Genomic DNA, 24,341 nt, shown 5'->3' with positions numbered 1-24,341 from the left:
GATCACATGCAATTCAGACAGATCTTCATGCCATTACTGCTGATAAGCGATTCGACTAGACGCAGGTAGATGTCGCTCGGAAAGTAATGTTGATCGAGACTGCAAGGCGGTTGAGATCTCAATTATCCATTTTATTGACGTACATATATGTGTGCGTAGCTTCTGAATGCCGCGGTGGCGTTGCGTTAATGGCTTTTATTTTCTATGTGAATCGTTGAATTTGTTCAGAGAAATTAAGAATATAATTTCAAGACGTCTATTGGTAAGTTTTAGACATTAAAGAACGCTGAATCCAGATCTGATCGTGAAAATAAAAACGAAAAACGCTTTTGCTCTAGCCTTTCGATTGATATTGGACCTTATACGTATATATGTAGATTGGGAGCACCCCCGAGGAGCAATTACATAGTTCTCTTACCAACCAGCAACAAAGCGTTTTGGCGTTATGACGAATGAAGTGTTGAAAGTAGCTAATTAGTCCCCAAAGTCAGATATGTAGAATGGTGTGCAGGTTTCTACTTTAATTGAATGGTTCAGAGGTATATTGTTATGATTATCATTATTCCCTACTTGCATTATGGTACGACAGACAACGTCACTCAGCACTCACAACGTTACTCAAATCTACTCTACCCCTAAAGCAATTCAATTCTCATCAAACCCAAGCGCTACTCAAATGTACGCAGCTCCCAAAACTACTCAAATCTACTTAACGCCCAACACTACTCAAATCTACTCAACCCAACCCGCAACGCTATTCAAATCTAGACAACTCCCAGCGCAAGTCAAGTCTAGTCAACCCGTAACGCTACTCAAATTCACTCAACTTGCAATGCTATCCAAATCTCCTCAAGTCCCAACGCTACTCAAAGCCACTAAGGCTGCAACGCTTTTCAAATATACTCAAGTCACAACGCTACTCAAATCTACTCAAGTCTCAACGCTACACAAATCTACTCACGTTCCAATGCCACGCAAGCCCCAATGCTAATCAAATCCACTCAAATCCAAACGCTACTCAAATCTACTCAACTTACAACGCTACTCAAATCTACTCAACTCCCAACGCCACTCAAATCTACTCAACTTCCAACGCTACTCAAATCTTCTCAAGCCCCAACCCTACTCAAATCTACTCAACCAAACGCTAGTCAAATCTACTCATCTAAACTTTACTCAAATCTACTCAACTCAACCTAATTAAATATACTCAACTCCCAGCGCGACTCAAATCTACTCGAGACCCAAGGCTTCTCAAATCTATTCAACCAGACGCTACTCAAATCTACTCAATCCAACGCTACTCAAATCTACTCAACCAAACGCTACTCAAATCTACACAACCAAACGCTACTCAAATCTACTCAACCAAACTCTACTCAAATGTACTCAACCAAACACTACTCGACCAAACGCTACTCAAATCTACTCAGCCAAACCCTACTCAACCGAACGCTACTCAACCAAACGCTACTCAAATCTACTCAACTAAACTCTACTCAAATCTACTCAACCAGACGCTACTCAAATCTACCCAAGCCCAACGCTACTCAAATCTACTCATCCAAAGACTACTCAAAACGATTCAACCAAACGCTACTCAAATCTACTCAACCAAACGCTACTCAAATCTACTCAACCAAACGCTACTCAAATCTACCCAAGCCCAAACGCTACTCAAATCTACTTAACTTTCAACGCTACTCAAATCTACTGAAGGTCCCGCGCTTCACAAATCTACTCAACTCTCAACGCTACGCAAATCTACTCTAGCCCCAACGCTACTTAAATCTCCTCAAGCACCAACGGTACCCAAATTTACTCAAATCAAAACGCTACTCAAACCTACTCAGGTCCTAACGCTATTCAAATCTACTCAACTCCCAACGCTACTGAAATCTACTCAACTCTTAACGCCGCTGAAATCTTCTCAAGCCCCAACGCTACTCAAATCTACTCAACCAAACGCTACTCAATTACCCAAGCCCAACGCTACTCAAATCTATTCAGCCAAACGCTAGTCAAATCTACTCAACCAAACGCTACTCAAATCTACAGTGATTGAAGGTTGTGTGGTACCATGAATTTGGTTGCCGGCATACACTGTATGTACCTTATTATAGCCTAGCATCTTGTCTTTGAGGTTTTGTGGAAAACAAAACTCTATTAAAATCAGTTTACTGCTTGTCTGTCTGCCTCTCACATGTACTTTTGTTCGAAAAGATGATACCTACTCAGAGAAAGTTCTCTGCAATGGGTGGAACTGTGAATCTACATGCATACAGGGATTGACGTCCTCGTATTTTAAACTTTTTCGCCGAATATAATATGGGGAGTATCAAATAAAATATCTCAATTAGTACTTTCCAAAGCAATCTCAAAAACGGTATCGAAAGTCTCCAGAATGTTTGCTTTCTCCAAATAGAGCGAGAATTTCAACGATATAAGCTGGATATTATGGGTCTAAGTGAAGAAAAATCGCGAGACTCTGGAGAGTACTCCTCGGCCTCATGCGGAAATATACTTTTGTACTCTTGCTAGTTAGGTGGAGCAGACACGAATTTGGTGTCGGGTTGTTTGTAATGGCTACCGCAAGTCACGCTATCCTTACCTGGAGGCCGGTTTCTGACAGACTTCAGAGTGCAAGATTCCTTTCCAGGTTAAGGAGATTTAGAAGTTGTGTTCTGGATGTGCGTAACAAGAGAGGCCATTGGCCTCGATAGAGATCACCATCTGATGGTGAATTACGTTCGTTTGCGTGTTGCGCCCGCAACTTCTCGTAGGGTCGGAGAGTTGTGCCCCACCAAGTTCAACATCGACTGCTCGTATGATCTAGGTGCCGCCCGGCAGTGGGAGAGCTATCTTGCTGATCAGACCCGCTGTCTCAATAATCCGCTTGAGAATTTCGATGAGCATTGGGTCGCCACCAAAAAAGCTTTTTTCCCATGTAGATCGTCCGTCAGGTCCCAAAGGGGCGTCATAAGATCTTGAAAATTGCGGAATCGTGGAAGTGGATCGATGAACGGAACGGATTGAAGGCTTTATTGACCATTGATGATGAAGATTGATTGATGAAGAGCAGTAATCTCGGTCATCAATCCACTCAAACGGAGTAAAGCCGCTGGTCTCGAGGACCATCGAGACCAGCGGCTTTGCAGAGTTATTTACCATTGCACCTGTAGTTCCTACAAATCTGCTACTTCCACTCGTATGGAAATCTTGGGAATTCGAGATCTGTCCCGGGTATCTGTGTGCTCCCTGTCGTCGCAAAGAAAATAACTAAAATAATCATGTATCGTATCAAAGAACATTTCGAAAACTTGATTGACAGAGATCAGGCTGGTTTCCGTTTCGCATCCTCTAACATTGACCAAATCAATATCCTATGGATCATTTTGGAACAGTGCACGAAACTTAGATCTTCGCTTGCCTGCTCTTTGTCGATTTCAAGAACACATGAATAGGGATTGTATCTGCAGTGTTCTACGCAGGAGAAACATTCCGGAGAAACTATAGCTATTATGTTCCGTGAGGCATCGAGGTAAAACCTCAGAGGAACTTGATGTCCATCTAGTCATCGATATTATTTCTTCTTGATATCGGTAACATTCCCCATGCTGCCCTGTCCGAAGAACGCCGAGGAGTTCAATGGACGATGACATCTTTTTTCAAGCCCCTCGACTATGCTGATTATACATCTTCCAAATGGTTCTGGTTTTAGAAAAAGAGGTAAGTAGAATTGGACTGAAGATAAACAAGGTTCTCAATTGCCCTCTATCTGCATTAATGGATAACATCGCTCAGTTTGTATATCCACCGCTTTCACTGTCTTGTCTAGAATCTGCGAATTCAGGTATCCCAGAACCAAGAACTTGGCCGGCGCCCAAGCCGGTCATCCATGGGCAATTTGATCGGGAGGCGGAAGTCATGGTGGATAGGCCACACATTAAAGAGAAGCGCCAATTGCATTGCAACTTACGCCATGCAGTGGAATCCCTCCTATCAAGATGACCGACGAGTGGTTAGCCCCAAGGGCAATTTTAGAGAAAGAGTGCAGACGTCTCGGGAGGTTCTGGGGGGAGTTGAAGCCCGCTTATACGAACGACGAAGGAGCACAAGGGGTGAATAGCGACCATATGTGCAAAACACATGTTTACAAATGGAATGGAATGTTAAGGGAGCAAAATGGAGAAAACCTCGTTTTTCAAGTAATAAAGAGCCATTTCGCATCTGCGATTTTATTGTTTGTTGTTCTGTTCGTCTACATTAAACAGGGGCTACAAGAGGAATAAACTTAATAAGATTTAGAGAGTCGTAGGTGTTGATACTGCAGGAATAAAAAAATCGTACTCAATACAAGCCGTGGTCTTAGAATTACAATATTTTCATCAAAAATATCTGCTATATTTTGGAAAGTAGGTTATTGTGTAACCAAATACTAACTGGACTGCTACCAACTATTATAGTTTGGAAACAACTTCCTTATGACATGGACCGTAAACTGGCTTGAAACACTTTCCCAAAAATGAATAACAACATTTATTTCCACGTTGTTTTTTACTATAAGCAAATATGATTCACATTTATCGACCTTGAGTTCTCTGGTTTCTGCCATTGATTATTTATTAACATTTCTCGCCAACCGGTTTGATAGTAAGTTCGTGAATCTAGAAAAAATGTCGAGAACACGAATTGGAATAAAAAAACTTAAAAATGATTAAGATACAATTTGTTACCTGCACATGAGGAGGAGTTCCCAGCGAGTACATAATTGCATCGGAAACATCTTCGGGTCTTAACATGACCATCATCTTTTTCACTTCTTCCTCGTATTCATCTGGAAAGATTTCCGTGTCGCAAGCACCGGGACTCACGCTCTACCGGTTCCAGAACAACAAGAGTAAAATTTGATTAGATGCACTTCACTGGTTGTATGGTGCGAAGATTTAAGATTTAGATTTAGAAGCAACAATTTCATATGTGTAAACTGCATAGTTGCATTCAACTTTCACATACCGTAATTTTAATTTTAGTTCCCTTATTCATGAATTCCTGGCGGTAGGTTTCACTCATGGCCGTTATAGCGTACTTGGTTCCTGGATAAATATTGAAGGAAGGCAATTCCGTACCGAAATTGGGGACTCGATGTCCGGCTATACTATTGATGTTCACGACATGTCCGTCGAAATTACGTTTTTTCATAGACGCGAAGGCTTCCCGTGTGCAGTATACAACCCCCATAATATTAGTATTAACAACAGCCAGAATATCATCTGTATTATCCTCTTTTACTAGTTCCGTGCAACGTGAGCACCCAGCATTGTTCACAAGGATATCCGTACCACCAAGCTTCTCCTCAATCCACTTGAATGCACTTTTAACATCATCCTCCTTCGCTACATCACACTTAACTGGGTGAAAACGAGATTGAAGTTCTGCAGGCAAAGAATTTTTAATTTCCTGCATTCGTTCCAATCGACGCGCTAATCCGACAACGATAACATTAGCTCGAAGGAGGTCCTTGACCAGAGCAGCGCCTATACCCGAACTGGCACCAGTAACTACCGCGATTCGATCTCGCCAACGGTCCATGGTAACTTGGTTTAGTTGAGTCAACTCTTGCTGTTACTGTGGTCGGTATTAAACTAAAACGCGGTTTAGATAGCTGTTGAGTTATATAGATACATGGGTGGAAAATATTCTTAACTAGATTGATAACCCTGATGCAAACAGAAGAAAGCAATCTGTTCAGACAGTCGAGTAGGACCGGTTTTTTATGCCGTGTTTTTATGAAAATTTTCTTGTGAACTTGGTGAACTTCTAAAGCTTTGTTAAATGCAAGTACACTTGCCCACGAAAGCTGAGAATATTTCTTACTTACTTTAATCTTGAAAGGTTTACTTTCAAAAGTTTCGATTTCTGCTTTCGCTTTCGAGAGCTCAATAAAGCGACTACCATGAGTGGTTTCTTATCGCTAGTTCACAGTTGATCAACTAATTGACGAATGAATATTTTTTTTCGTTTGACTTAATAATAATATTCAAGTCGTACTGTGTCCTAAACGAACTAATGTGCCCCTTTACTTTATACTATACTTTAGTATACCTATAACCGACAGAAACTTTATTATGTTCCCAACTTCCATGTGTTTTAACTCTCTCAGGTGAGAGTTTAGCCTGCAGTGACCAATGAGTATTCCCACTCTAATCCGGAGGCTTTTCTTAGCAAGGTTTAAACAAACTTTAGAGCGCTTGGATTAGTATCTCTCCATGAGCACCTTGGAATGTTCAATTTATGTTAAGTTCGTCCAGTAAAGTTCCCTCAGCCGTTCCTCTTCACTTTTTCAATATCATAGCTATGATTCCATTTCTAGCTCCACAGAATGGCTCTGGCCTGCATAGCGGCGCCGCTGCTCCTTTCCTGGCCAGCTCGTCCGCTGATTCTAACCCAATGTGGCCTGGGACTCAGTATCCAGACCTTATTGAGCAAGCGGACGATATGCAGTCTGTTAAGGCATTCCCATACCAGTTTGGAATTTACCTGGTAGGACTTAAGTACTTTTATAGCCGCTTGGCTGTCGATTGGAATAGCAATATTCTGCCCCCTATTTTCCTTTCGGGGTCGAAGGAAGCACATGTGTCTATGGCGTATATTTTCGCATGAAATATAGATCGCCCTTCTTGCCTGCATTTGTACGTGCAGATGGAGAGGAGTCAATTCCAGATGGACCTCTAGGGATGCCGTTGTTCAGGTTCACTTTACCCCACTGTTACTCACGCAAGTCAGTCTTTGAAGTTTGCCCTGGCTGTTGTGCTGAGTTACGTTCATTCTCCGCTGGCCTTACTATTGCAGTATATATCCATTGCAGCATTTTCGGGGTGTATCCCCATTTTTTCCTGCTGCACCTGCAAGTTATCAGAGCCCTTGTGGCTTTCCGCTATATGTTTTCAACATGTGCTTTCCAAAGTAGTTTTTGGCCTAGTGTGACCCCAAAATATTTCACCTCTGTTACTCGTTTCGCCTCCATTCCATGTAATCTAATGGCTTTCAGATGGTCAAGCTTACGCTTCCTAGTGAATAATACTATATTGGTCTTGGCTGGATTTATGCGTAGCCCTGTCTTTCTTTGCACCAGTTAATAGTGATTCGCAGTCTGGTTTAAATTCTATCACATAGGGTATCTTCATATTTGCCTTTACAGATTAAAACAATATCATCAGCGTAACCCTGGACCTGTATTCTAGTGTTTGTTAGCTCCTCTAGGACTGCATTAACTACCATACTCCACATTAATGGTAATAATACCCCACCTTGTGCACAACCTTGAATAGTGTTCATGATAATAGAATTTGTACCTATCGGTACTTCTATTTGCCTGCTCTCTTACATTCTGCCCATCCAGAAGGCCAGGCAGTTTCCCGCTCTCTTGCGGATTAGGACATCTTGTATCTCTGTGTGCGATGTGTTATCGAATGCTCCTTCGATGTCGAAAAGGGCATACAGTGCTATTTCCTACGTTTCTATGGCATCCCCCAATTTATCCGTCAGTTGATAGAGAACAGTTCCAGTTGAGCGTCCTGACATGAATATAGGGGATCGCGTATTATAACGTTAGTTCTAATATAGTTGTCTATGACCTTCTCCACCGTCTTAAGTAAGAACAAGAGGAGGAAGGAAAGGAGAGACTCTAAGATGATTTCTAAGCGTCTTTGAAGTAGTGCTAGGAAAATGCCATCTACTCCGGGTGAATTCAGTGGTTTAAAGGTTTCCACTGCTCATCTTACTCTATCTTCCGAACATACCTCTTTTGTTAGTTTCAAGTTCTCCTTTCCTCCTCTTTTATTCGTTGTTGTTTGTTTAGGCAATGTCGCATCTTAATTCCCGGTAAATGTCCCATCTTCTTTCTTCAGACAGACAGCAGTTATTGCCCTGTTTTTGGCTATGACTTTGTATCGCCTGGTTGCTTCTGTGGTTTGGTCTGTCACTTCACAGAATTCCCTGAAGGCGTTTCGTTTTGCTTCCCTGTTTGCGTTGCTGTATGCAGTCAGTGCTTTTTTATACTTCGGCCGGTCCCCAGTTTGTGTTGCTTGGTTGAAGAGTTTTGGTACCTCCGTTTTTCCATCTGACTAGGTTCCTATTCCAACAGGGTACATCCCTTGATGACTTAACTGTTTTAGCTGGACAGATGAGCTCATACGCATCAATAACGACTTTGTTGAGGTTTTCTACCACTGTTTCTAGTTCCAGTCCGCTTCTGATAGCACTATTTTTTTGAAGGTGAGCTATGTTGTTGCTCAGGGGCGTTGCATAGGAATCCGTACTCCTGGGATTCCCTCAACGTCGAACCTGATTATTCTGTGATCAGACATAGAGGGCCGACACCCTCCAATTCCCGACCAGCCCGTTCATTAGAGTATTTCCTAGAGTTACGTCTAGTACCTCTTGTCTATTGCTGGTCACGAATTTTGGAATGTTCCCTTTATTATATATATCGTACTAATTGCTGAGAATAAATTCAAGAAGGTACCCACCTCTTCGATTGGTGTCGCTGCTTCCCCAGACGTCGTGATGGGCGTTGACATCGCAGCCAAGAAGTGGTAAAGCCCTCCTCTAGCAACTAGTTCCGGTGGGATCCGGATATTGTCCCTTGGGAAGCAGCTAGATGCCTCGATTGCCTCTCGAGTGCTTTCCCGGCTTACAGTGAGACTTGGATAGTCACAAGCTCCCCGGTCAGGATCTCTCAATATATTTTAAATTATGTTTAAGAATGATGCAAGTCCTTGGTTTTTTGCAAGAGGAGTTCCAAATTACCTGCATGCTTCCTCCTTGCAGACCGCGTTATTGTTTAGAACTCTCTCCGCTGCCGGAGTATCACTCTCCTTCTCCGACATGGCGCTTTCCTGCACATCGCTGTCCACCCTAAGTCCTAGAAGCTCTAGTTCCCCCTCGTAGTTGGATTTACGATTATAAGAATGAGCGTAATAAAGGATTTTCTACATTAAAAACAGGTAGGATCTATCCACATAACAATTGGCGCAGCCGGTAGTGCTTTGTGGATTACCAATTCGGTAGGATTGAGGAAAGCAGTGCAAGGGTATATAAGAACTTGAAAAATCTCAAAACCGAAACTCCTAACCGCTTTCCATACGAAGTAGTTGGACAGCTAGCAGTATAGCTAGTTGAACTCCAGCACTGCTGCATGGGAAAGGGTAGTTGCATAATAACAAATACAACACCGGTCATATCGTAGAAAAGATACAGTTAATAGAACCACTAACAAACATTTGAGCCATTTATTCCAAAAGAGATTTAAACGGGAGAAGTACACTCTACCAGAATACATCGCAACAGTGAGGAAGAGCAGTGAACACGACGACCATGTAGCGGCATAATCTTAGGAGGAAATTTAGTAGATAAGCGTAATGCGAGCGAGGGAATTAAATAATTTAATTTATTCGGATTGGGAAACATTGAACGAGCACTTTAGAGAAACTTAATTTAAGAGGTAACGAAACTAGAGCTGACTCAATCGCAAAGAGTAGATTTTAATCAGATATACCCAACTAGGATTAGGGGTGACGCCTACCAATTAATAATGGCAAACCGGCGTTCAACTTTTGAGATAGCAGAGAAGCTACTCACAAGAAATTACTTACTAAAGGAAACATACCAGGGATTGGTTAATAAATTGCTAAGAATGAGGCAATCACCACTCAGACCCTTAATTACTTTCGTGTCCAGGTTGAGACAACATTTTGGAACATGCAAATAGGCAGCTACTGCAAAATACGGGTCAGCAGCTAGCCCAGTATAATGCAACTACAGGATTTTCCTATCAGCACTCTGAGAAGCGGAGTTGCCAACGCATATTTACTTGGCAAAAAACACCTTGGAGGGAGTACCACAGAGAGCATTGGATATGGAAAAGCTGCAACAAACGGTAGGTAGGAAACAAGGTTATTTTTGTGGATGAACAGGAAACATAGCATAAAATTGTCAATTCAAGGTAAAGTGGGAATCTCGTCCACAGGGAAACGCAAAAAGGTCAAGTTCAAATCCCCAAACTCAACCAATATAGATAGTAACTTAGGGTATAATCAAACATCCCCAGTAACAGTTTCATTTGTCTGTTTACCACTGGATATAGCTGCACGGAAGGAGGTAGAACTTGTCGTAGACACTGGTGTGGAAGTAAGTATTATTAAGGAGACTAAAGTAGATCATGTAGAGGGATGCATACAACAAACCTCATTTGGGTAAGTAAAATCCTTAGGCAAATGCGGGGCCACACTACAGCTACATACGGAGATATCGTGTGAGTTTCACGTATTAAGACATATGTCTGGTATAGTAGTAGATGGATTATTAGGAAATTACCTTTTGTCTAAGCATTGCAATGTGCCAGGATTTCAGGGATAGCTGATATTCCCAAAAACCAGACCATTTAAGATTGGGGAGTTTAGAACCAGCATCGAGCACTGAGGAGGTGATTTTAAACAAATCCGAAAACAGCACTCAGGAGCAGCCCTCATCAGAGATCGAATGTCTGGCTAACGCTTAGAAGGCATTTTGAGTACGAAAGAGGAACCACTTGTACTCAGAAGGTTGCACTTTATGTCGGGACTCTAACCAGCAAGTGAATTCCTCGCATGGAAGTGAATGGTCAGGTTGCCAGGGGAGGCAGTGAGGGAAATCAGAATTTCAGTGACAAAAGCAGTTATTTAACAGGCAAGCTTTCGCTTAAGTGAATGCTATTTTCTGATTGTGGCAGCAATCTATCGTGATGTCAAAGAGTCAAAGTCAGCTGGGAACTTTCAAATTATAGGCTTATCGCTTGGTCAACCCTAAAGGATTTTATCATGACTATTTGCACCGAATTATTACTTAGACTATGAAGTTTTCGCAGAAATTTGGTTGAATTGGATTACCAGTTTGTATATAGGAATGCTTCTGGCAAACAGTTTTTGCTTTCGCTTCTTTCTTTCATTAGTCGCAAAAAACGCACAAACATCTATGATCCAACGAAGATTTGAACCCCGCAGCCCCGATATCATCATCATCAACAGAGCAACAAGCGATATCCGAACTAGGCCTGCCTTAATAAGGAACTCCAGACACCCCGGTTTTGCGTCGAGGTCCACCAAATCGCCCCGATATGCTGGGGTTTAATCAACTTGGCCATTCTATAGCTTAATGTCAAATTTCACGAGACAAATCCTTAATTTGTTCGCATATCGGATCAGTTATTTATTTCCGTAGTTCAAAGTGAATAGTGAAAAACGATAATAATTTTAGACTTTTAATAAAAATTCCTAATCACATAACAATGATCGTTTGATAGGATTACTTATCAATTGGCGGCCATATCGAGGACAGTTCGTAATAGTCGACATCAGAAACCAAATCTGAGTATTGATGAAGTAAATCTGCAATGAAATGACAACTTAATTGATTGTGCCAACGAAAATTCTACTCCCAAACTTACACATCGGATCCTTTTTCCAAATATCAATCAGTTTTTCCCGTGAGTTGATCTGCTGACTGATCAACGCCTTGCTAAAGTTCGTTAGATAATTATTCAGGTTCGACCAGCTCTTAATGATCGATGTTGGACTAGATTTCAATTTTTTCCTGTACTCCGAGAGCTTCGGGAAAACTTCGCCACTCAAAATGAACATTCCGAAATACCTGAAATGATGAAAGTTTAGTCGCAACCGTTATAATACAAGTTTGGAGCACAGAATAATACTTGCACGCCTTTTCGCTCAGAGGCATTTCAATCTCAGTCAACGGCAACTCCCAGCCGCTTCGTCCAAAGCTGGCCTCCACATAACAATAAACTTTACCATCTTTCGCATTATATCGGGGTGAGGGGTCTTCTTTCACAGCCTTTATGTTGCATAACTTCGGTGCGTAGGTAAGAAGCCATTCAGGTTCTATGGCAGTGATTCCTCGCATGAACATCTTTTTCGTGTCTCCATTCTCGAGTTGGTAGATCTCCTGATACACCACCCAGTCGGGTTGTTTCTTCTTCAGGACAGATGCAGAATGTGCGAGAACCGGGTCCTCCATTTCGCTGCATTGATATGCATGCTTGAATTTTCGCTTGTCCTCTTTGTCCTTTAGCTCGTCGTCAGGAATTTTCCGGGCGACTTGATCTCCCATTCCGGAAAGAAGAATTTGACGGAGGAACTTTGCTTGAAGGTCGGTAGGTGGCTCCATTTTCGGGTCCACTGACAAGTTCACATCAGGAATATTCAGATTGATTTCATTCGTGAGTTGAACTCGCAATTTTCGTATTTCCGATATTGCTTTCATTCGCAAACCATTCTCCTCGCAAAATTGTTCCAGTTTTCCTTGTGATCCGGCGAATTCGGCCGCCCCAACAGCACGCAGGAGAACCATTGGATCACCTAAGAGTTGGTAATTACCTGATCCAGCCCATGTGCGCCGTTTACTGCTCCATTTTGAACTTTGCGACCGATTTGCATCATTTTCGTCATTCAGTGAAACTTCCAGCAGAACTTCCTGTACGGACAAGGCAGCTACCATGCAAACCGTGTACGGTAGTAAATTCTGTTGATGACTGAGGGCTAACATTTTGCCAAATCTGGGAGAAACTGGGAATGCTGAAATGGCATGGCCCAGGGGAGTAACTTTGCTGATAACTTGTCCCCCGCTCTCCTTAGTCTTGCAGTCCTCCAGAGCTCCAAGCATCTTTAGTCTCTTTTCGGCTACTTCCAATTGTGTAAAATCCGGCGGCGAAGGAAACGGGAAATTAATCACTTTATCGATGCCCATGCATTTCATTTGCAGCATTAGGTCATCGACTGGTTTCTTCTGAATATCGGGGACTGCGAATGGTTCGAATTCATCATTGAAAACGGCACTCGAATAGAGTCGGTAACAATGGCCTGCGCTTACACGTCCAGCGCGACCTGCACGCTGATCTGCTGAAGCTTTACTCGTGAAGGTGACAACGAAGGCACTCACACCCGTCACTTTATCGTACAGTCTTGTCTTCTGCCGACCCGAGTCCACGACATATTTGATGTTGGGTATGGTAAGTGAAGTTTCGGCAACATTCGTACTCACCACGCACAGACGACACCCTTCGGGTGGCGGGGCAAACACTCGCCTTTGTTTCTCAGAAGAAAGTAGCGAATACAACGGTAGCACCCAAAGTGGTTGTTTTGTCCTCTGTTCTGTCTCCATGGTGAGATCGTCGTCGTCGTTCTCCAGGTCGGATTCTTCTAGTCTGCAGTCGTCGTTCTCAAGCAAATCGGCATCAGTGTCTTCGGATGGTAGCTTGTAACTGTCTAGATTGATTTTTGGAAGGATCACTTGTGAGGCCAATTTCTTCTTGGACCGTTTTACGTTCTTGATGGCGCGCTTCATATCGAATTCGTCGTCGTCCTTGTCTTCTGCTGTGGTTGTCGCTTTTGATTGGGTGGGCTCTGTCTTTCGCGAGTTTAGACTTTCCTTGTAGGGGAAAGCCTTTCGCAGCTTACGGACTAAGTAGTTGACCTGAAACGAACCCATTTGTATTAAATGCGAGTACGAAGGCGTGGAAAGTCTCTTACCTCTTGCTGGCCTGTAACGAATATCAACACGCCGCCCTCAGGTAGTTTCGAATGGATTTTAACGGTTTTGCGGTAAGCTTCCTTCACGTAGTCCTCGACTGTGTGTTTCTGAAAATGTATAGTGACTGGGTACTGTCGCGCCTCTACCTTCAAAACTGGGGGAGGGATCTTAAATAGTTTAGCGTTGCCGGTAAAATCTTCAACACGTAGTGTTGCCGACATGACTATCAGCTTCAAGGGATTCCCCTTCTTGTGGCGCAGAGGAACTATCCTTGACAGCAAACCAATCAGAATGTCTGTGTAGACGCTCCGTTCGTGCGCCTCGTCAAGAATGACGACCGAGTAGCGGTTCAAGAGGAAATCACTTTCGATTTCCTTGAGCAACACGCCGTCCGTCATGAATTTGATTTTCGTGTCTTCCGTTACATTTCCCTCGAATCTGATTAGATACGAAACCTCGCGCTCGGAAAGGTTCATTTCCTCCGCGACACGTTTGGACATTGAGATGGCCGCGACTCGACGCGGTTCTGTGATTCCGATCAACTTGTTCTGGGCATAGCCGGCCTCGTAAAGGAATTGCGGCACCTGAGTCGTCTTACCGCTGCCCGTTTCACCCGCGATGATGACGATCTGATTTTCGGCAATGGTTTCCATGATTTGCTGTTCCTCGGCCAGGATTGGTAGCTTGAGGCGGGCGGCTTGGATCGTTGCGTCTCGGTCAACGTGGACGTAGACAGCGGGCTTGCGACTAACCACCGAAGGCTTTAGTGGCTTAGACTCATTTTTTTCAGTTTGGGGTGTCTGGGGCTGCTTCTGCGACTTGCTTTGGGTCACATCTTCCTCTTTAATGCTTTTGTCAAGCTGCGGTTCGGCCACTTGGGTAGTGATTTGACTTTGGACCGCTTCGTTTTCGGATGCCACCTCCTTGTCCTCCTCCGCTTCACTGGCGTCATCTTCGCTTTCGGTGTCGTCGCTGCTTTCCACCTCGGTGCCCACAATGTTGAGGTTCCTTGGCTTTTTGTTGGTTTCCTCGTCGCTGCTCTCGGCCTCGTTGTAGTTATTCAGAAGGGCCAATCTCCGCTTCCTACTGATGCCAGCGATACTGCTCACGCGTTGGGGCCTATCTCCTTCCGATTTTTCCTTCACTTTTGTGACGATTTCCGTGATCTTTTCGAAGTTTTTGACGCCGATGGTTTGTATGGCGCTGATCGAAGTGTACTGTTTGAGCTCATCGTTGGATATTTGCACAGACGCAAGGTTCTTGAGGAGTTCTGCCCGCTGTTAAGTGGAGGAAAGTCAACATTTAACACTCTGCAGGCAAGTCCTTCACCAATCTACTTACTCCTTCCTTTTTCTTCTTCTTGTCGACAATCTTCTCCAGCCGCTTCCTTTGTTTCTTCGACAGGATCCGTGTCACCTGCTGGGTTTTCTCCTTAATTTTCGTTGTCCGTTTCTTTGATGGCAGGACTAGGGCGTTTGCCTGATCGTAACCTCCATAGCCGCTGTCGTCGCCGATTTCCACTTTAATCTACGAAAAGGGAACTCAGTAATTCTCCGCAGTTTGAATTGAAAAAGTATTACCTTCGACGTTTGTGAATTGTCAACAATTGTTTCGACATTTTGCCGGGCTCTTGCGTTAAATCGTCCTTTTCCCATTGTGGACAAGGGAACTGCAATCAGTCCCCGATGTAAACAGTTGTATTGGAAGTCGCACGTGTAGAATTGTCAGTGTGACAGCGGCAGGTCAAGGGGAATTGCACTGGAAGTGTATCAATTCCAAGTAATGGATTGTGGGCAGGGTAAAGTCTGGTTTGAGTTTGTGCTGTATGAGCGGTTGGTAGCAGAAACTTAACTAGAAATTAAATTAACACGTTGCAGGCTATGTGAAAATTATATTTCAAAATTGATTATTTGCACCCACAGCAAATTTTGATAATTCAATTTAGAGACAGTTGGATTTTAACCCGTTATTTGTTCAGATCCTGAAATGTTTTAAATCAATTGATTGTCGTTTGCTATTATCTTTGTTTTTAAGGTTTTGTTTGTAAAACAAAACCTTATTAAAATCGGTTCAATGTCTGTCTGTCTGTCTTTTTTTTGAGGAAGTGGAAATCTTCAAAAGACACTGGTCTGGACGCACCAGCGTGTGGGATTTTTACCCACTAAAACCACCCCCCACCTTCCTCCCTGCCCCGCGGAACCACCATAAGGTATTACATCGCGGAGCGGAGTCAGCTTACTCTAGCTTAATCCCATTTCTTCTATACGCGGCGCACGAGACTGCGCTTTTCTCCTTTCCTCTGCCTTTCGCAATTTATCTTGAATAGATGCGACCATGGAGTTGACCGCATCCCAATTCTCTTGATGTGCTAGCATTTTCGGCACCAGATTTTCTGGTACCAGCACCTCTCCTAGAGTCTCCTTTAGATTCCTCCTTTCTTCCACAAATCTCGGACAGTGGAAGAATACATGCTCTGGGTCCTCTGGGACTCCATTCCAATTTGGACAGTCGGGTGAGGTCTCCAATTTAAACCTGTGCAGGTATTGGAGATATCCTCCATGTCCCGTGAGAAACTGCGTGAGATTATAATTAATCTCACCGTGTTGTCTCTCCAACCACTCCTTGATGGCAGGAATGAGCCTGTGAGTCCACAGACCATTTCCGGAGCATTCCCACCGCTCTTGCCATCTATTTATGGATCGCTCCCTTTCAGTCTTCTTCGTCCGCAGTGAGGAAGAGGTTGGCTTCGCATTGTATATGTTCGCCATCTCATCTGCCAAGATGTCAATCGGCATCATTCCAGAGATGACGAATGCTGCATCATCTGAGACAGACCTGAAGGCAGAGCATACCCTCAGAACTGTCCTCCTGTAGACTGCATTCTGTTTGCTAGTGTTAACTGACATCCGCAACGCCTCGCTCCAAACTGGGGTCGCATAGAGCGCGATTGAGTTCACCACCCCGGCTATAAGCAATCTAGAGGTATGCCGTGGCCCTCCCACGTTCGGCATCATCCTCGCCAGGGCCATACTAGCAGTGGATGATTTATCACAAACATCCTGTACGTGTTGCTTATAGCTGAGCTTCCTGTCCATCACCACCCCCAAGTATTTGATGGTCGGCATGGAAGTGATGATATGATTCCCTACACAAGCGTAATTTCTCTTCCGGCGCTTCGTGATGAGGACCGCTTCTGTTTTTTCCTCCGCAAGCGTCAGACCAGAGCTCTCTAACCAGCATTTGACAGCACTGATTGTCTCGCTTGAGTATAACTCAGCATCTTCGAGATGCTTTGCGACAACAACCAGGGCTATGTCGTCAGCGTAACCCACCACTGTGGCTTTCTCCGGAAGGGGAAGATTAAGTACATCATTGTACATGATGTTCCACAGTAGTGGGCCTAATACGGAGCCCTGCAGGACACCCGCGGAAACAACGTACTCCTGGGGTCCGTCATCAGTATCATACCAGAGCCTCCTTTCAGTTAAATAACTGTCGACGATAGCAGCGAGACAGGCGGCAATACCAACCTTCGCTAGGGATTTGCGTATTAGATTCCAATTGGCCGAATTGAATGCATTTTTCACGTCCAAGGTTACTATCACGCAATATTTGCTGGTACTACCCTTTCCGTGGATTGCATCTTCGGCTAAGCCAGTAACCAATTTGATGGCATCAATTGTTGATCTGACTTTTCGGAACCCATACTGCCGATCTGAAAGGCTGCCTTGGCGCCCAACAACCGGGAGTAATCTATTATAGATACACGCTCTAACATTTTCCCCACCGTGTCCAAAAGACATATGGGTCGGTATGACGTTGGTTCACCTGGAGGTTTACCAGGCTTAGGCAGAAGTACCAACTTCTGTCGCTTCCATGCCGCTGGAAATATTCCTTCGGACATGCACGCTTCGAACAACTCAGCGAACATTTCCGGCCTGGATTTCACGGCAAGCTTAAGGGCCTTATTCGGTACTCCGTCTAGGCCCGGCGCTTCATTGTCTCCTATTCTACCGCAGATCTCCAGCAGCTCATCTCTGGTGACTGGCGGTATTGCGGGATTGATTGAAAGAGGACATTTTGTTTGGAGTAGGCTCTATCCCGTCTTAGTAGAGACCTTAGAATATTTCTCCCCAAATGAGAGATGAGAATGAGCATGTTAGAAGCGCGAGGTGGTTCTCATCGATGCTTTGACTATTTACGCTGCGAACGTGCGAAGATTATTTTCTTTACCTTCAGGCACAGATACGTCTTCGTAAGGGGGGACTGCTTTAACAGAAATCGACTACCCGACCTTGTCATCGTTCGGTCTGGTCCGATTATGCTTCAGGTTAAGGTTGCTCATCCAATTGACGAAGAACTGTTTGCCTGCTGGTTTTGTATTACGGGAAAGTAGATCTGAAGAGGGAGGGGGGGGGGGTTAGCTGAAGCAATAGCTCGGGGATCGTCCTCCCTGCACTAAAGGAGGTGCTAACAACCAAAGTGGAAGAACATATGACGATGGCTGCGCGACCAATGGGAGCTTTCTCTTTAGTATGCGAACTCTGAATACTTTGGGCAACCTCAGCTCAGTTTCAAATAATACCAGCCAGGGTGGACATTCACCTTGGACTACTCATGGGACCAAGACATGGACTCAAATAAAAAACACAACAAGAAAACTACATCAGGGACCCCCTCAGAAGCAAGGACTGACAAGAATGGCAGAAACAGGAAACCGGCTAAGAAGCGGAGCTCCACTGGAGTCTTGCTCAAGAGCCAATACTAAAAGGCCATACATATTCTGAGCAAAATTGCGAAGAATAAGGAGGCCGGTACTGCCGACAAGCGAGATGAAAAGAACCTCGTTAAATACCAGGCGATTGTTAAAGAATATAAAAGCAAACGCCTGTTAGACGAGCAGAAGTCGAAGTTCACCGTTTTTAAAAGGTAGAATAAAAAGGCAAGCAGAACAGAGTGTGCATGGGCTCGGACGCTATGTAACCTCTCCAAATAGTTATGCAGCACCAGCCAGCCGATGAGCCACGAACAGTGAAATCTTTCAGCCACATGGCCAGGAGTCACTCAAGTGTGACACTGGCGGATGGCAATTCCGCTAGCAGCAAACTAGCGCCGGGAGTGTGGACCAGTGTTTAGACCAGGCTGTGGGAGGTGCTCATCGAGCATCTCCTAGACGACAAAGGCGAACACAAGGGGTTCATCATGGGTTCCACTTTATAGCGTGCGAGGACCAATTTTCCAGGGACTTTTTCGGTTCGTGCGTTGCTAAGATCAGCGACGCCTGGGAGGGAGTATGGCTCAGATTCATTCCTTACCACGAGATCCCTAGGAGACCGGTCGCTTGTATGGATAAGTAAAGGCTGGTTCAATCCCAGCACCTTTAAAACCTCAGAATTTCCATGGACGAATTTCGATGGACGGCTAGTTGTCAAGGAGGTGGAAATCAAGGCGAATAGTTACATTTTTCTATTCCGTCTAAACGAAGGGCACCTGGAAGCACTGGAAAAGGTAGACTAAAGAGTGCGGTTCGGAGTCAGGAACACAAAGGTGAAAGTTTTCCGCTCTGGGAAACCGGACGACGACCTAGATCTAGTCGATGTCATTAACGAGCTGATGGAGGAGATGAGGATCCCGATCGGGACTGACGAACAACCATGCAGAACATACTGAGGGTAGGTGTGCCTGTGGTCCGCAGGATGGGGACTCGGCATAAATCCAACCAAAATGGAACTGATGTTATTCACCACCAAGATAAGGGTACCCGAATCGCACCTCCCGCAGCTAAATGAATAAAGATTGGTTCTTTCCTCCAATGTAACGTATCTGGGTTGAAATCCTGGATCCAAAGCTAAATTTGAGATTGAACATAGAACTGAGGGTTAAGAAGGTTTGTACATCCCTACACGAGGACCTTGCAAGAAAATTAGGTCTTCGGCTGAGGATGGTTCTCTGAATGCACACAACTGTGGTACGTTCCATCTTGATTTACGGCTCGATTGTATGGTGACACGTTTTGAGCAAAAAATACCTTGTTAACTCTGGACATTCCCAATACACTATGCCACCCGCAAGCTGAACTTGACGAGAAACTTTGCCGTGGACTTTCCAGCCAGGGCTGAGCGGAAGACCGGTGGCGTGTTGCAAGGAAAGGGTATGGTACCGGGTTTCATCACCGACGGATCAAAGATGGCCTGTAGAGTATTTGCGGGAGTTTTCTCGGATACATATAGTGTATCTTAGTTGTACGATCTTCCAGGTTTCGCCAGCGTATTCCAAGCGGAAGTACACGCGATACTGGAAGCCCCTAAGAGTAACATAGCCCGATCGACAGCCAAGTAGTCATTAAGGTCTTGTACTCAGCGGCGACATCCTCTAGGCTCTTCAGGCGCTCAAGGTCATCTTCCTCTGGGTTCCCGGTCATAGGAATATAGAGGGGAATGAGGGGACTGATGGACTGCCGGGCGGGGTTCTGCTTTTACCCTCCTTCGACGGGTACATTCAAGAATGGAATCTACTCGAACTACTTAGTAGCCGCGGACCTCACATGATGAAGGTTCACCACTTGTGCCAAGTTAAGGTAGATTTGGCGGATAGTTCCTGTGAAAGACGCGTTCCAGTGAAACAAGATTACGGCGGTTTGCACGGGGCACTGCCCTACAGGAGACCATGCTCCGGTGTACCCTAGAATTCGCATTGCTGAAGCTGCGGAGAAGAAACCTCAGGCACGTCCTTTGAGATTGTCCAGCTCTAGCCAGGGCCAGGCTACTGTCACTAAGTAAACCATTCTTTGAGGACCTCTGAGAAATTTCTAGCTACAGGGTGGAAGAGCTGCTTTCATTCATGAATGCTACGGGCTGACTATGGAGATTTGAATCGGCTGGACTCTGCCTTCTTGCTCTTATAACAGCAGTTACTAGCTGGCCGTAAACAATTTGTTTTCGTGTGGTACTGCGTTGCCGGCGTTGGTCGTAGCCTTTTTATTTAAATTATGCACTTCTCCAGGAGCAGTTGAGGATTTGGTGATGACTCTTGCGTTACCCGGAGGGGAGTTCTGTAGGCCAATTTAACCGACGATGTCCCTACATCCTTCTTGACGGGGTTCAAGAGTCCCAAGAGTACCGTTGAAAGAGTGCTGAACTAGTTATGACTTCTTCCGCTATTTTCAACGACCTGCACCAGCGCTTCAAAATCCCCTTCGAGGTAGGATAGTATGCCAGCGATAGTCGTCGCACGAACACCAGGTCGAGTCTTTCGTGGGAAAAAAAATGCAGTGGACTAGCCTACTGACCATTTGCAGGAGGACAGATATCTGAAGCCAGTTTACTCTCAAATTTTGCTTTGATTACGCGAGGTTTCTTCGAACCTGATGTGCCGCTGACGGTTCTGTTCTGGTGATGTAATGCCATACCCCATTTCTCCACCTGTCCAAATAGAATCGTTATCTCCAAATACTTCCGAAGGACTTGGTGATATCTCGTGCTTAACGCGATAGTGCAAATGGGGTATCTACTTCTCCCAATTCCAATAGCTTTTATTCCGAGGGTTGTTTTCTTGGCTAAACGACGCTTGCTCAGATCGACCAACAACCCGTGGTACTTCCAATTATAGACAAAACTGGGACGAACCAGAAGAATGCATGCGAGATATACTGAGGTTTTCTATACCGATGGCTTAAAAGCAGAACCTGGTTCTGGAGCAGAAGTGTACCTTTGAAGTCAAAACAAGAAGTGACCTTTCCCTTGGGACACGCAATGCAACCGTCTTTCAGGCAGAAGTACATGCGATCTTAAGGACAACCACCTGGGTAATTGACGAGCGTTTAAAGGGCAGGCACATCGCAATCTGCAGCGATAGTCAAGCCGCACTGAGGACACTGAGCAGTTCTTTGACAACCTTCAAAATCATTTAGGAATGCAGAAACTTTTTGAACCCTATTTCTAGATACGATAAAACTTCCCTGTGTATCAGGTCACTGTAGTGTGGAAATACGATCTTGGATGTTATAGCAAAAGAGGGCTCAAATTCGACGTGTCCGAACCAGAACTAGCAATTGGAATGTCAGTATTTTTGGCTAGTGCTGGATATCAAAAACTGAGAAAGGGCTTCCCATATGGGTAAGTGGCGGATTCTAAATTCTGCTAAGTGCACCAAACTTACCACCCCTACCAGGCAAGGAGTGTCGAAGAGAGAGACAATGGCGGGTTTTAATGCAGAGCTCACAATTTGGCAAGGCCTTAAGAATGTGGCCAATGGGGTGGAGTTACCCTCCAGATAAAGTTGCCTCATGAGTGGATTGGGGTGATTCTCTGTTCTTTCGAAAAATCTTTCTAACAGGTTAAGAGCGAACTCTTGAAGAGGTTTAACTTTTGCTCGCCTGTACGCTTCGGTATTGCGGCCGCACTTCTTGGTTATCCAATTGTACGACAAGCCGACGCAATGTCTCAAAATTTTGCGCTCGAAGGACTCGCACTTCTTCATAGCTTTGGTCGAGCAAGAGATCCATGTAGGGGCTCCGTAGCAAAGAATCGGTCTTATGAGGACTTCGTATAGGGTTAGTTTAGATTTAGTGCAAAGTCCTACTCTTTTACGAAGAATAGAGTAGATTTTACTTAGTGTACCGCGTACTCTGCTGAGAGCAAGATTAAGGTGGGGGTCGAATCGTAGGTGTTCATGAAATAGCATTCCCAGGTATTTCATTTGTTGTGAACTGTTTGCTACGGTATTCCCGATGCGTAGCTTTAAGCGTTTAGCTTTTCTGTGGATAGATTTAGATCCCAAGTATCTGAATTTTCTCCGAAGAGTAATAACCTGTGTTTTGGCCTCGTTGATTTTTATCCCCCAGGTCTGGTAGTACTTGCAGAGATCTGTTAAGTATTTCTCTATAGCATTAGCTGCCTTACCGGGTCGGAGGCTCGACGAGAAGATAAGCGTGTCGTCAGCGAACTGTAATAGTTCTGTGCCGCTCTCTGGGATTGGAGCGTCGGCCGTGAAAATGTTGTAGAGTGTAGGTCCTGAAATGGATCCCTGCGGTACTCCAGAAGTGACTGGTAGGAGATCGGAATAATCATTTCTCACGCTGACGTAAAAATGCCTATCTTCGAAGAAACTTATTATAAGTCTGATCACCGGGATAGGGAAATCAAGACTGATTAATTTGAAGATAAGTCCGTTGACCCACACGGAATCAAATGCCTTTTCGAGGTCTAATGCACACACTACTGTGGGCTTGTTATTGACGTTAAGTCTGCTGCTCACTGAATCGTCAAGGTAGCTTAGTGCGTGTTGGGTCCCGTGCTTTGTCCGGAACCCGAATTGATGGTTCGGAATAATGTTTTTTCGATCGCAATGTTGGACTAATCCCACTGTCCATACTTTTTCGACGAGCTTGCCCAAGTTTGAGAGGAGAGAGACGGGCCTGAAGTTTTGTGGTTCGTGGGAGCCGCCTTTTTTTTTTAATGGCGATTATCTTTGCTACTTTCCAAGTAGTGGGAAAGTAACCATTATTGATGCAGTTGTTGAAGACTGCAAGAAGGAACTTCATTGATGCCTTAGGGAGGTTTTTGATGACAATATTTGCTATGTCATCTGGTCCAGTTGATTTTTTGCCATTAAGGCTTTTAGTGATGGCTGCGAGCTGTGATAAGCTCAAAAAGGTTTTTGGGTCATTTGGTTTGCAGGATGGGTTAAAGGTGGAGAAGGTAGTTAGTTTGAGTGAATGCTCATGAAGAAAGTCTTTGATTGTTGTGCCTGCAATCGAACTGACAGCTCGGTTGTTACTAGGCGAAGGAGAGTTTAGTTGATTTAGGAAAGACTCCGCGAGTATTTGAGCTTTCCTAGCGTCACTGCTGATGTTCTCATTGTTCTTGGTAAGAACGAAGTTTTTGGATCTGTTGCGGCCTGTCAGCCTATTTATATGTACAAACATATTAGATCCGGGTTTCACATCTGCTAGCTTGCGAGTGAGTTCCTTGCTACCGAATTGTTCCACCATTTGACGGATTAATGTACTAAGGCAGTTAACCCGCAAAATTAACACTTTATATTCTGTGTTAGTTCTGTTGCCATTTTTGTGGAAGTTTCGTTTGAGATTTCCGCGCCAGATTTTTCTGACTTTCAGGTGTTTCATTATCTCGTGCGGCAGTTTATTGAACTGACTGAATCTCATCGATTTTGAGGAGCTTTGTGTTTCTGCGTGTAGCAGAGTTGATGGCATCAGTAGCCAAGATGATGGCCTCATCGATTTCTTTGTCCGTTAGGTTTTGCGAGACAGTGATCCCAGTTTGTATGGGTGAATGATCTTATTATGCTGGCTACTCACTTTTGCAGTTCAGAGTTTAGGGAAAGTATAAGTTCAACTGCGAAGTGATCGGACATCCCTGGTAAAGTTTTGCACGTTAACACCTGCAGTGTGAGAGTGGCGTCTGCGGACATTTTTTTTTTTTTGGGAGTAGTGTAGGTGAATGCGTTTACGCACAGAGTTTTGGACTCCCGCAACAGCACGCTGGCGGACTACCAACTAAACACCTCCCTGTCATCAGAGAACTAGCCTGGAACCGTTTGATACATTACTTCGGGCTAGCCCTCCCGCTCTCCCGGCTTTGGGAGCCTTCAAGTCAGGGAATTCCTTTCACCAACGGGAGGGGAGGGGAGGAAGGGAGTTGTTAGTTCAGGGAACCCCTTACCGTCCGATCCCTCTGCCGGTCGAGTTCAATCTTCTTCGTAGTAGGAAGAGCCAGAACATAATGCGCAATACGATT

At 44.5% G+C, this 24,341-nt stretch overlaps 2 protein-coding genes across 2 annotated transcripts; both read right to left on the bottom strand.

Annotated features, from left to right (window-relative positions):
- Window positions 1-4,521: 4,521 nt before the first annotated feature.
- LOC119654936 (farnesol dehydrogenase-like) lies at window positions 4,522-5,809 on the bottom strand. Its single transcript, XM_038060589.1, has 3 exons — window positions 5,017-5,809; window positions 4,737-4,877; window positions 4,522-4,667 (listed from the first exon to the last, which is right to left on the bottom strand). Exons 1-3 carry the CDS (start codon window positions 5,590-5,592, stop codon window positions 4,626-4,628), a joined length of 759 nt encoding a protein of 252 aa, XP_037916517.1. The 5' UTR covers window positions 5,593-5,809; the 3' UTR covers window positions 4,522-4,625.
- A 5,477-nt stretch (window positions 5,810-11,286) lies between these two features.
- LOC119654935 (probable ATP-dependent RNA helicase kurz) lies at window positions 11,287-15,284 on the bottom strand. Its single transcript, XM_038060587.1, has 6 exons — window positions 15,165-15,284; window positions 14,926-15,111; window positions 13,584-14,861; window positions 11,750-13,527; window positions 11,486-11,688; window positions 11,287-11,426 (listed from the first exon to the last, which is right to left on the bottom strand). The coding sequence occupies exons 1-6, from the start codon at window positions 15,237-15,239 to the stop codon at window positions 11,344-11,346; spliced, it is 3,603 nt and encodes a 1,200-aa protein (XP_037916515.1). The 5' UTR covers window positions 15,240-15,284; the 3' UTR covers window positions 11,287-11,343.
- Window positions 15,285-24,341: the final 9,057 nt, after the last annotated feature.

The sequence above is a fragment of the Hermetia illucens genome, chromosome 4 (genome assembly GCF_905115235.1).
Source record: "Hermetia illucens chromosome 4, iHerIll2.2.curated.20191125, whole genome shotgun sequence".
In the NCBI taxonomy this organism is placed as follows: Eukaryota; Metazoa; Arthropoda; class Insecta; order Diptera; family Stratiomyidae; genus Hermetia; species Hermetia illucens.
The sequence above is the reverse complement of the archived record's forward strand: the minus strand, read 5'-3'. Positions and strand labels throughout refer to the sequence as shown.